General features: G+C 41.2%; 1 protein-coding gene across 3 annotated transcripts in view; it reads right to left on the reverse strand.

The window, feature by feature from the left end:
* Window positions 1-10,724: 10,724 nt before the first annotated feature.
* Window positions 10,725-13,914, reverse strand: part of trim3b (tripartite motif containing 3b) — a 148,524-nt gene continuing 145,334 nt past the window's right edge. For 2 of the 3 annotated variants that reach the window (XM_065004963.1, XM_065004964.1), the window contains one exon: window positions 10,725-13,258. In XM_065004963.1, the coding sequence (XP_064861035.1) occupies window positions 13,106-13,258 (153 nt within the window). In that variant the 3' untranslated portion in view covers window positions 10,725-13,105. The remainder of the gene's footprint in view (window positions 13,259-13,914) is intronic. The other variant, XM_065004965.1, reaches the window with a different exon arrangement.

Consider the following 13,914-nt stretch of genomic DNA (forward strand, 5'->3'; position numbering starts at 1 on the left):
GGTTGCGCAATCGATATGCTGATACAATTTAGGGAGTCTTGTTTTCAGATTAGCCTTGTTAAAATCCCCAGCTACAATGAATGCATTCTCAGGATGTATGGATTCCAGTTTGCAAAGAGTCAAATAAAGTTAGTGCACTATATAGGGAATAGGGTGCACTGTATAGGGAATAGGGTGCACTATATAGGGAATAGGGTGCACTGTATAGGGAATAGGGTGCACTGTATAGGGAATAGGGTGCACTGTATAGGGAATAGGGTGCACTGTATAGGGAATAGGAATAGGGTGCACTGTATAGGGAATAGGAATAGGGTGCACTGTATAGGGAATAGGAATAGGGTGCACTGTATAGGGAATAGGAATAGGGTGCACTATATATAGGGATAGGGAATAGGGTGCACTGTATAGGGAATAGGGTGCACTGTATAGGGAATAGGGTGCACTGTATAGGGAATAGGGTGCACTATATAGGGATTAGGAATAGGGTGCACTATATAGGGATTAGGAATAGGGTGCACTATATAGGGAATAGGGTGCACTGTATAGGGAATAGGGTGCACTATATAGGGATTAGGAATAGGGTGCACTATATAGGGATTAGGAATAGGGTGCACTATATAGGGAATAGGGTGCACTGTATAGGGAATAGGGTGCACTATATAGGGAATAGGAATAGGGTGCACTGTATAGGGAATAGGGTGCACTGTATAGGGAATAGGGTGCACTATATAGGGAATAGGAATAGGGTGCACTGTATAGGGAATAGGGTGCACTGTATAGGGAATAGGGTGCACTATATAGGGAATAGGGTGCCATATGAGATGCATCCATAGTTGATGTGCAGAAATGGAGGACTACTCTGAATTTCCTAAAACACACAGAGTGCAGGTAACTGCCTAAATGAAGGAAACACGGAGTGCAGGTAACTGCCTAAATGAAGGAAACACGGAGTGCAGGTAACTGCCTAAATGAAGGAAACACGGAGTGCAGGTAACTGCCTAAATAAAGGAAACACAGAGTGCAGGTAACTGCCTAAATAAAGGGAACACCAACATAAAGAGTCTTAATAGGATGTGGAAACACAGAGTGCAGGTAACTGCCTAAATAAAGGAAACACAGAGTGCAGGTAACTGCCTAAATGAAGGAAACACCGAGTGCAGGTAACTGCCTAAATAAAGGAAACACAGAGTGCAGGTAACTGCCTAAATAAAGGAAACACAGAGTGCAGGTAACTGCCTAAATAAAGGAAACACACAGTGCAGGTAACTGCCTAAATAAAGGAAACACGGAGTGCAGGTAACTGCCTAAATGAAGGAAACACGGAGTGCAGGTAACTGCCTAAATAAAGGGAACACCAACATAAAGAGTCTTAATAGGATGTGGGTCCACCACGAGATAGAACAGCTACAATGTGTCTTGGCACCGATTCTACCAGAGTCTGGATCTCTATTGGAGGGACGTGACACCATTCTTCCACGAGCCACCACAACAGCTTCAATGCACCTTGGCACCGATTCTACCAGAGTCTGGATCTCTATTGGAGGGACGTGACACCATTCTTCCACGGGAAATTCCATCATTTGGTGTTTTGTTGATGGTGGTGGAAAACACGGTCTCAGGCGCCACTCCAGAATCTACCGTAAGTGTTGAATTGGGTTGAGATGTGGTGACTGAGACGGCCAGGGCATATGGTTTACATCGCACTATGGATGGGAGCATTGTCATCCTATGGGGGCGTAGCCATGGTAGCCAAAATAATGGCCTGCCCAGCAATTCTGTTTTACATGACCCTAAGCATGATGGGAGTTTAAAGTCCTATTTAACTCAGGAACCACACCTTTGTGTGAAAGCATCTGCTTTATACTGACACACACACACACACCTTTTTAAACCCCCTATGTTCCTATGAGACCCCTCCTTTTAAATCACTTTTTTTTCTCCCCTAGCCATAGTAGCCAAAGTATCAGGGCATTTTTATACATGAACATAACCATTATGGGATGTCAATTGCTTAACTCAGGAACCACATCTGTGTGGAAGCGCCTGCTTTCAATATGCGTTGTATCCCTCATGTCCTCGAGGGTTTCCTCTTTATCATGTCAGGTGCCTGTACATACTGTGTACCATTACTCTGTACCATTACATGGACTATTACTCTGTACCATTACTCTGTACCATTACATGGACTATTAATGGGTCCTGTGCTTTTTATCATGTCAGGTGCCTGTACATACTGTGTACCATTACTCTGTACCATTACTCTACCATTACATGGACTATTAATGGGTCCTGTGCTTTGTTGTCTCTAACATTACATCCTGTTCTTTTGTTGTCTAACTTCACATTACATCCTGTTCTTTTGTTGTCAATAACATTACATCCTGTTCTTTTGTTGTCAATAACATTACATCCTGTTCTTTGTTGTCAATAACATTACATCCTGTTCTTTGTTGTCAATAACATTACATCCTGTTCTTTGTTGTCAATAACATTACATCCTGTTCTTTGTTGTCAATAACTTCACATTACATCCTGTTCTTTTGTTGTCAATAACATTACATCCTGTTCTTTGTTGTCAATAACATTACATTACATCCTGTTCTTTTGTTGTCAATAACATTACATCCTGTTCTTTGTTGTCAATAACATTACATCCTGTTCTTTGTTGTCAATAACATTACATCCTGTTCTTTGTTGTCAATAACATTACATCACATCCTGTTCTTTGTTGTCAATAACATTACATCCTGTTCTTTGTTGTCTAACTTCACATTACATCCTGTTCTTTGTTGTCAATAACATTACATCCTGTTTATTGATGGTTGTGAATAATCTTGTTTGTTTTATTTAAGTTTAAGTTTTTAACCTGTGTGTAGTTTTTGGTTCATCGTCATTTCGTAAAGGTTTAACCAATTCCATTGTAAAGTGCTGACACTGGGCCATGTTCAGTTGCCAAACTTTCTCGAACATTGCAGATCTGCCATGAATCGAGCCGATGTGAATCCTTATTCTACATGTCAGAGGTATGTTTGTTCTACACAGGCTATTTCTATCCGAACGTTCCAAAACATTGTCATGCTGAAAGCGATCTGGCTTTTGTTGTTTATTTTGGGTTCTTTAACATGTGGAGAACACTGTTTACAGGGGTAGAATGTTTTCCTATTGGCTCTGTGTCCGTTCAGGTCACATTGCTCTGGTTGCTGATTGGTCCATTTGAGCATGGTCGTCTTGACCATCTGCCGTCCAACCAGAATGTTCCACGGGTTGTGTTCAAATAGGGGGCTGCGTTCAGTATGAATTTAGTGTAAAGCTCAATGAAACAGTGCTGTACTGAACGACCAGTTGAGAAAAGCAGAGCGGTTGGAGGTTAAAAATGTACAGCCGCCCTTTTTAAATACTTAACATATTGCTTCAAGTCACACTCACCAAATGGAGTAAATGTACCTTAGTCTTTTCAAGAACGTTTTGGGGAAAGGTGTTGTTCAGTACTAACTATTACGCAATGTAGCAAACGTTCAATTGAACTGAACGCACCCCAAGAATACACAAGGTCAGTTGTTTTTATTTTTATCCTGTTATTCATTTACCCTTGAATATCAATGTATTTATTATTATTTTAAACTTTTTAAAATTATTTTTTTTTGTCATGCTGAATGAATCATGATTGCAATGCATATTGTTTATTTTACATTACATTTAACATTTAGCAACACTCTTTACAGGCGACTTACAAATGTCAGGCATTCACCTTATGACCTCTGTGGAGGTCACATTGTAGTGCTGATTAAATCCTTTTCAGCATGGTCGAGGGACCATCTTATCCTATCCTAATTCCTTAAAGAATGTTTCAGGTGTTCAAGGTGGTGATTGCTCCGCTGTCAGTATGAAGTTTGTGTCCACCATTGGGGGGCTCAATGAAACAGTTTTGACTGGGCTACTGAACTGACCAGTTGAGAGCAGGCCAGAGGTGGATGAAGCGCCCTTGTTTGGAGGGCCTTCAGAAAATGTACAGCCGCCCTGGTTTTAGCGGATACTTAACATATTGCAGTGGAGGGAGCACACTCACGTGAAGAACTTGGGAAGGTTGAACACCAGACGGGCTGCGGCGTTCTGGATGAAAAAGAATGGCTTTTTTTGAATTGTGTTTGTTCATGTTGTCATTGGTGCAAATTACAAATGCAATACTGTATATAGCCTACTGTCCTTGTGTTACTAATGAACATTTGGAAAATAAAATGTAACTGGACAACGTTTTGTTGTATTTACTAAATCAGAGTTCTCCAGAAAATAATGTCATTTAGGCTGAGAATTGTTTTAAATTATTATTATTATTATGTTCTTGATTATTCTAGGAGAACGGGAGGTTTGATCTAGAGCAGTTGTTGTACAAATGGGAAAACAGGTATTAGAAGCGGCAGGTAGCCTAGTGGTTAGAGCGTTGCACTAGTAAACGTAAAGTTGTTGGATCAAATCCCAGAGCTGACTAGGGAGAAATCTATGCCTCTGAACAAGGCAGTTAACCCACTGTTCCTAGATCAGTTAACCCACTGTTCCTAGGCTGTCATTGAAAATAAGAATTTGTTCTTAACCCACTTGCATAGTTAAATAAAGGTCAAATAAATTAGAGAGGGAAGCAAGAGGGGAAGGGCTGCACAATGAATTGAATGTTCATATAGTGACGTGCAATATCCATATCGCAAGAGGCTGCGATTTTATTTTACCGTCATGAATGTAAACATTCAAATGGCTTTTAGGCTTTAGGTTTCTCTACAGCATTTTGAGATGTCTGGCTGATGTGAGAAGGGCTTTATAAATACATTTGATTAATAAGTGTCCCCTTGGGGAAACTGTTCACCTGCCCTGTCACAAACACTTTTTTTTTTTACAGTACCTGGCTTTGTCATTAGTAGTCATGACAACACCGACCCATTGAATCGCAATACAAATGTGTTTTTTACAAGTCTCTTGAGGCACCCCTGTGCAATGTAACATAATACAAAAAAAATCTATCAATTTAAAATAAAGATATATCAGCATGGTCTGTATCTAAATCGACCCCAAACGCTCATGTCGGCCCTTCCGCATCTGCGAAGGAAGGTTGCCGAGCGACAGCTGCGTTTGTCAGATGTTGCTATGGATACTGAAGTATAATTACAAGCATTTCATGTGTCAAAGGCTTTTCTTGACAATTACATGAAGTTGATGCAAAGAGGTATTTGCAGTGTTGACCCTTCTTTTTCAAGACCTCTGCAATCCGCCCTGGCAATTAACTTCTGGGCCACAAACACAGTTTGTCAGAATTTGTGGGGTTTTGTTTGTCCACCCGCCTCTTGAGGATTGACCACAAGTTCTCAATGGGATTAAGGTCTGTGGAGTTTCCTGGCCATGGACCCAAAATATCTGTTTTGTTCCTCGAGCCACTTTTTATCACTTTTGCCTTATGGGAAGGTGCTCCATCATGCTGTAAAAGGCATTGTTCATCACCAAACTGTTCCTGGATGGTTGGGAGAAGTTGCTCTCGGAGGATGTGTTGTAGAGGAATGGCCGATTAATTAGGGACGATTTCAAGTTGTCATAACAACCGGAAATCTGTATTTTTACACCTTTTATTGAATCTTTATTTAACTAGGCAAGTCAGTTAAGAACACATTCTTATTTTCAATGACGGCCTGAACAGTGGGTTAACTGCCTGTTCAGGGGCAGAAAGACAGATTTTCACCTTGTCAGCTCGGGGGATCCAATCTTGCAACCTTACAGTTAACTAGTCCAACACAAAAAAGACCTGCCTCTCTCTTGCACTCCACAAGGAGACTGACTGCCTGTTACGCAAATGCAGTAAGCCAAGATAAGTTGCTAGCTAGCAATAAACTTATCTTATAAAAAGCAATCATAATCACTAGTTAACTACACATGGTTGATGATATTACTAGATATTCATTAGCGTGTCCTGTGTTGCATATAATCTGACTGAGCATACAAGTATCTAAGTATTTTACTGAGTGGTGGTAGGCAGAAGCAGGCGAGTAAACATTCATTCAAACAGCACTTTCATGCATTTTTCCAGCAGCTCTTCGTTGTGCATCAAGCATTGCGCTGTTTATGACTTCAAACCTATCAACTCCGGAGATGAGGCTGGTGTGACCGAAGTGAAATGGCTGGCTAGTTAGCGCGCTTGTTTCCCTTGCTCTGCATGGTTAACGCTGCTTCGATGTGGTGGCTGTTGTCGTTGTGTTGCTGGTTCGAGCCCAGGGAGGAGTGAGGAGAGGGACGGAAGCTATACTGTTACACTGGCAATACTAAAGTGTCTATAAGAACATCCAATAGTCAAAGGTTAATGAAATACAAATGGTATAAAGGTAAATAGTCCTATAATAACTACAACTTAAAACTTCTTAGCTGGGAATATTGAAGACTCATGTTAAAAGGAACCACCAGCTTTCATATGTTCTCATGTTCTGAGCAAGGAACTGAAACGTTAGCTTTCTTACATGGCACATATTGCACTTTTACTTTCTTCTCCAGCACTTTGTTTTTGCTTTATTTAAACCAAATTGAACGTTTCATTATCTACTTGAGGCTAAATTGATTTTATTAATGTATTATATTAAGTTAAAATAAGTGTTAATTCAGTATTGTTGTAGTTGTCATTATTACGAATAAAAAAATATATATATCGGCCATTTAATCGGTATCGGCTTTTTTTGGTCCTCCAATAATCGGTATCAGCGTTGAAAAATCATAATTTTCGACCTCTAATGTGTTGGTACCATTCTTTATTCATGGCACTTAGGCAGAATTGAGAGTGAGCCCACTCCCTTAGCTGAGAAGCAACCCCACACATGAATGTGAATGAATGGTCTCAGGATGCTTTACTGTTGGCATGACACAGGACTGATGGTAGCGCTCACCTCTCCGGATGCCCCAAACAGTCAGAACGGGGAGTAGCACACAGTGTTGTACAAGATCTTCAGTTTCTTGGCATTTTCTCGCATGGAATATAGCCTTTATTTCTCAGAACAAGAATAGACGGACAAGTTTCAGAAGAAAGTTATTTGTTTCTAGCCACTTTGAGCCTGTAATCAAACTCACTAATGCTGATGCTCCAGATACTCAAGTAGTCTAAAGAAGGCCCATCTTATTGCTTCTTTAATCAGAACAACAGTTTTCAGCTGTGCTCACATAATTGCAAAAGGGTTTTCTAATGATCAATTAGCCTTTTAAAATGATAAACTTGGATTAGCCAACACAACGTGCCATTGGAACACAGGAGGGACGTTTGCTGACAATGGGCCTCTGTCCACCTATGTAGATATTCCATTAAATATCAGCCGTTTCCAGCTACAATAATCATTTACAACATTAACAATGTCTACACTGTATTTCTGATCAATTTCATGTTATTTTAATGGACAAAAAAAATTGCTTTTCTTTCAAAAACAACGACATTTCTAAGTGACCCCAAACTTTTGAAAGGCAGTGTATATCTTAAACCACACAAACAAAGCACCCAGAAAACTATGACGGTGTTGTGTCTTTAATATTTAATTTATTTATTATATTTATTTCATATTTAATACATACTTTTGTAATCATACGATCTGAACAAAATACAAAACAAATTATTTTAAATGTATACTGTATATTATACAGCATCTTTGTAAAAGTTATGTCATATTTCTGTTGATTTTTTTATTTTTATTTCAGTGTTGGCTTAGTTTAGTCCGAGCTTGTTTTAGTCTAGGTCATGCATTTAGTGGGGGTCAGTAAGAATATCACTCAAGGTAGGAGATTACTCAAGCAAATACAATATTTTCTGAATAGTTTGAGACTAAATCAGTAACATGAGTTAAGTCACAGCGTATTTATTCCCTCCCGTTTAACTTTTAACTACGCAAGTCAGTTAAGAACAAATTCTTACTTACGATGACGGCCTACCCCCGGGCCAAACACTAACCCAGACGACGCGGCGCCCAATGGGGACTCCCAATCACGGCCGGCTGTGATACAGCCTGGAATCAGATCCAGGATCTGTAGTGACACCTCTAGCACTGAGATGCAGTGCCTTAGACCGCTGTGATACAGCCTGGAATCAGATCCAGGATTTGTAGTGACACCTCTAGCACTGAGATGCAGTGCCTTAGACCGCTGTGATACAGCCTGGAATCAGATCCAGGATCTGTAGTGACACCTCTAGCACTGAGATGCAGTGCCTTAGACCGCTGTGATACAGCCTGGAATCAGATCCAGGATCTGTAGTGACACCTCTAGCACTGAGATGCAGTGCCTTAGACCGCTGTGATACAGCCTGGAATCAGATCCAGGATCTGTAGTGACACCTCTAGCACTGAGATGCATGGCCTCGGGAGCGGCAGATGGGGTGCGGTGAATTGAGATGCAGCACAGAGCATATGATTTATTCACACAAACAGGGGAAATTAGAACAGGGTTGGCCATCCGTCATATTGGAGAGCTACTGGGCGTGCAGGCTTTTGCTCCAGCCCTATACCCAATATCCTGAGGAGGAGCTGATTAATAGAATCAGGTGTGTTCTGAGTAGGACTGGAACAAAACCCTGCAGGGAGGGTATAGGTCTCCAGGAAGAGCCACCCTTGAATTAGAATATAACTGCATGTGGGTGGAACTCTTTCCGCATGCCCTGTTAACTGGCAATGTGCTTCTCATTTACCACAAAGAAAGCCTTCTGAACAGTGAAAGGCCATCTCAAGGCCATCAGACTGTTAAATAGCCATCACTAGCCGGTTACATAACCCTGCACCTTAGAGGCTGGTGCCCTATATACATAGACAAAGGAATCACTGGTCACTTTAATAAGGTTTAAATAATGTTTACATAGTGGTTTACTCATCTCATATGTATATACTGTATTCTATTCTACTGTATTTTAATCAATGCCACTCTGACATTGCTCAATCTAATGTGTATATATTTCTTAATTCTATAATTTTACTTTTAGATGTGCGTATTGATGTGTGTATTGTTAGATACTACTGCACTGTTGGAGCTAGAAACACAAGCATTTAGTTAGATACTACTGCACTGTTGGAGCTAGAAACACAAGCATTTAGTTAGATACTACTGCACTGTTGGAGCTAGAAACACAAGCATTTTGATACACCCGCAATAACATCTGATAACCATGTGTATGTGACCAATAACATCTGCTAAACATGTGTATGTGACAAATAACATCTGATAACCATGTGTATGTGACTAATAACATCTGCTAACCATGTGTATGTGACAAATAACATCTGCTAAACATCTGTATGTGACTAATAACATCTGCTAACCATGTGTATGTGACCAATAACATCTGCTAACCATGTGTATGTGACATAACATCTGCTAAACATGTGTATGTGGCCAATAAAATGTGACTTGATATGAAAGTCAGAACAAATACAATAAGGAAGTGCTTTCGTCAGCCACAACAACAATAAGGAAGTAATATACACTTTTGGAATATGATATAGATAGCAATATTTGAATATACACAGAGTTACATATATATATATAAATTATTCCTTTGAAAGTAATCATCTTTGTGTAATGTCCAACAACAACAATGTACAAAAATATATTTCAGTGTAATAGTCGATGTGGATGTTTCCCCCCACTAGAGGGCGCTGATGAGCAGTATTTCAGTGCTACAGTGTCACAAGGCCTGCGTTCCAATAATCTCTCCTTTCTCCAGACGTGTCCACTTCCCTTTAATTGGGGAGTTTCACAATTTGTTTCGTTAACTCCTCCTTCCTCGTCCAGGAGAGCAAATGTGCTTGTTTTGACATGAGATTAACACTTTATTTGGCTCGACAAAGACGACCAGTAACATTTCAAATAACTATCTACTAACCCTCGCTCTAACCCTGACCTTAGCAAGCAGTTTCTCATCAACAGATCGTCCGGACTATCCAAATAAAAATGTAACCGAAACGAGACTCTCCTTGTCCATTGGCGCGCCAAACAGAATCCAGAATATAGGTGTGAAGTGGTAGAAATAAATGTTGCTAGTCGTGGCAGACATATTCCAGATAAAACCTTGAGTAGCATGTTGTTTTTTAAATGTCTGCTTGCTTTTCTTCTCCTCTGACAAAACAACAGCTGATTCAAAGGGGGTTGTGGCATATATTACAACTCTTCCACAAAGGACTATCCTAGGTGAAAGGAGGATACTCTGGGAGGGGAGGACACTGGGAGGATACTCTGGGAGGGGCGGGGGCACTCGGGGAGTGGAGGACACACTTCCATTCCCCTACAAACTAGTTGACACTTTCCTCAACCACTTATCAATCGGTTTCCGGGTCACAGAGGACGGAGGAGAGAGGACGGAGGAGTCGAAGATATTTTTCCCAAATGTCTATTAGCCAATATAAATTAATTGGAAATGATCTTCATACATGGCAAAATAGCTAGTCAAAACAGCTAGTCAAAATAGCTAGTCAAAACAGCTAGTCAAAATAGCTAGTCAAAATAGCTAGTCAAAACAGCTAGTCAAAACAGCTAGTCAAAACAGCTAGTCAAAACAGCTAGTCAAAACAGCTAGTCAAAACAGCTAGTCAAAATAGCTAGTCAAAACAGCTAGTCAAAATAGCTAGTCAAAACAGCTAGTCAAAACAGCTAGTCAAAACAGCTATCAAAACAGCTAGTCAAAATAGCTAGTCAAAATAGCTAGTCAAAACAGCTAGTCAAAATAGCTAGTCAAAACAGCTAGTCAAAACAGCTAGTCAAAACAGCTAGTCAAAATAGCTAGTCAAAACAGCTAGTCAAAACAGCTAGTCAAAATAGCTAGTCAAAACAGCTAGTCAAAATAGCTAGTCAAAACAGCTAGTCAAAATAGCTAGTCAAAATAGCTAGTCAAAACAGCTAGTCAAAACAGCTAGTCAAAATAGCTAGTCAAAATAGCTAGTCAAAACAGCTAGTCAAAATAGCTAGTCAAAACAGCTAGTCAAAATAGCTAGTAGAGCAAAACGGAGAACACCAACGCATTTGTGAGAGTCTCAGCTTTCCGTGCGAACACTACAGGCCTTTTCACGAGAAGTTCGATTTTTGGGGATGTCTCCTGGTCTGACAAACACTGCTGTAGCTCTGCCACCTTCCACCACAGATGTGGACAGCCGACGTTGGCGGATGTGGTGGATTGAGAGGCAGCCCAAGCAAAAAAATACAGATATCTCTAGTTTAAACAGACTCATTTGTGCTTCTACACCTGCATTGCTTGCTGCATTGCTGCTGTTTGGGGTTTTAGGCTGTGTTTCTGTACAGCACTTTGAGATATCAGCTGATGTACGAAGGGCTTTATAAATAGATTTGATTAGATTTTGATTTGATTTCCCGGGGGACGTCCACTCTATTACAAGGACATGACTGGTACGGTAAACGGTAACTCACTTTAGCCCGAACAAGTGCACACTTCAGGAAGAAAGAGGAATTATTGGGACACACCCGAGGCCAAGAAGAGGAGGACATCTAAACAGCAGCAAATTAGATTTAAAAACATTGTTTGTTTGTTTGTTTGTTTGTTTGTTTGTTAAAAGATAAAATCATGTAGAAATAAAAAAAAATGTTTTAAACAAACAAGTCCTTTGTTTAAGTTCTTTAGAAAAAGAACATAAATAGAAATGTGTGTAACTTTGTGCTCTTGATATTTGCAATTCATACAGTTCAACCTCACATACAGTATCTTGTGAAGTGGTTGAGCTCTTCTACATAGCGTACCTAGATAGTGCATTGATCTAAAGTATTCAGATACCTCTACACACAAAACAAATATACATGATGTACATCTATATAAGGTTATATAGATCGCACAAAATGGCGGATGTAACACTCCTTTAGATTTATGGGTAAAAGATGGCTGACCACAACCCAAGGGGATAATAACACGCTAAATCGATTCCACTTGTTTACAAAGTGGTCCCCAATGGAATAGACACAACCAGGGTGTGAAGTATGGACATATTAACACTGTTTAATAGAGTATGGACATATTAACTTTCCTGTTGTCACTCATTCACTGATTGGTAAAGTCGTATTTTCCATTCCACTCCAGCCTCCCAAAGGGGAGTTCAGTTCTCCCTTGTCTGGTAAAGCTGCAGGGGAGAGTCCCAACTGACTCCCTCTACTGTAGGTAGTAGTATAAGAACCGTGGTTGGTCCATCCATCCTACTGCAGGGGAGAGTCCCAACTGGCTCCCTCTACTGTAGGTAGTAGTATAAGAACCGTGGTCCGGTCCATCCATCCATCCTACTGTAGGTAGTAGTATAAGAACCGTGGTCCGGTCCATCCATCCATCCTACTGTAGGAAGCAGTATAAGAACCGTGGTTCGGTCCATCCATCCATCCATCCATCCTACTGTAGGAAGAAGTATAAGAACCGTGGTCCGGTCCATCCATCCATCCATCCATCCTACTGTAGGAAGCAGTATAAGAACCGTGGTCCGGTCCATCCATCCATCCATCCTACTGTAGGAAGCAGTTTAAGAACCGTGGTCCGGTCCATCCATCCTACTGTAGGAAGCAGTATAAGAACCGTGGTCCGGTCCATCCATCCATCCATCCATCCATCCATCCTACTGTAGGAAGCAGTTTAAGAACCGTGGTCCGGTCCATCCATCCTACTGTAGGAAGCAGTATAAGAACCGTGGTCCGGTCCATCCATCCATCCATCCTACTGTAGGAAGCAGTATAAGAACCGTGGTCCGGTCCAACTCTCCATCCATCCTACTGTAGGAAGCAGTAGGCTTTGAAGCAGTTGTTCTGTGGGTCCATCTGTCCACCCCTCCTACCATCCATCCCTCAAACCTTTGAAGAGTCAGCCATGGCTCCATGTCTCTCTCTCTCTCTCTCTCTCTCTCTCTCTCTCTCTCTCTCTCTCTCTCTCTCTCTCTTTGTCTCTCTCTCTCTCTCTCTCTCTCTCTCTCTCTCTGCCTCTCTCTCTCTGCCTCTCTCTCTTTGTCTCTCTCTTTGTCTCTCTCTCTGTCTCTCTCTCTCTGTCTCTCTCTCTCTCTCTCTCTCTCTCTCTCTCTCTGTCTCTCTTTGTCTCTCTCTCTCTCTCTCCCTCCCGATCTTTCCTTCCATCTCTCTATCATTGTAGGTAGCGGTAGATCTTGAAGCAGTGGTTTCCAGAATCGGCTACGGCCACGTGTCCATCAGAGGTGAGGGTCAGACCCTGGGGGCCGTAGAGAGGGTCAGCTGATGTGTTGATATAGGACAGGAAGGAACCAGCGCTGTCAAATACCTGGGGAAAGAAAAAAAGGGGTTTCAAATCAAATGCAATTTTAATTCACATGCACGGAATACAACAGACCTTCGTGAAATGCCCTTAACCAACAACGCAGTTAAGAAAAATAACTAAAAAAAACAAAAACATAAGTAACAAATAATTAAAGAGCAGCAGTTAAATAACAATAGCGAGATTATATACAGGGGGTATCGGTACAGAGTCAATGTGGAGGCTATATACAGGGGGTATCGGTACAGAGTCAATGTGGAGGCTATATACAGGGGGTATCGGTACAGAGTCAATGTGGAGGCTATATACAGGGGGTTACGGTACAGAGTCAATGTGGAGGCTATATACAGGGGGTATCGGTACAGAGTCAATGTGGAGGCTATATACAGGGGGTATCGGTACAGAGTCAATGTGGAGGCTATATACAGGGGGTATCGGTACAGAGTCAATGTGGAGGCTATATACAGGGGGTTACGGTACAGAGTCAATGTGGAGGCTATATACAGGGGATACAGAGTCAATGTGGAGGCTATATACAGGGGGTATCGGTACAGAGTCAATGTGGAGGCTATATACAGGGTATTACGGTACAGAGTCAATGTGGAGGCTATATACAGGGGGTACTGGTACAGAGTCAATGTGGAGGCTATATACAGGGTGTT

Source organism: Oncorhynchus nerka, linkage group LG19 (assembly GCF_034236695.1).
Source record: "Oncorhynchus nerka isolate Pitt River linkage group LG19, Oner_Uvic_2.0, whole genome shotgun sequence".
Lineage (NCBI taxonomy): Eukaryota > Metazoa > Chordata > Actinopteri > Salmoniformes > Salmonidae > Oncorhynchus > Oncorhynchus nerka.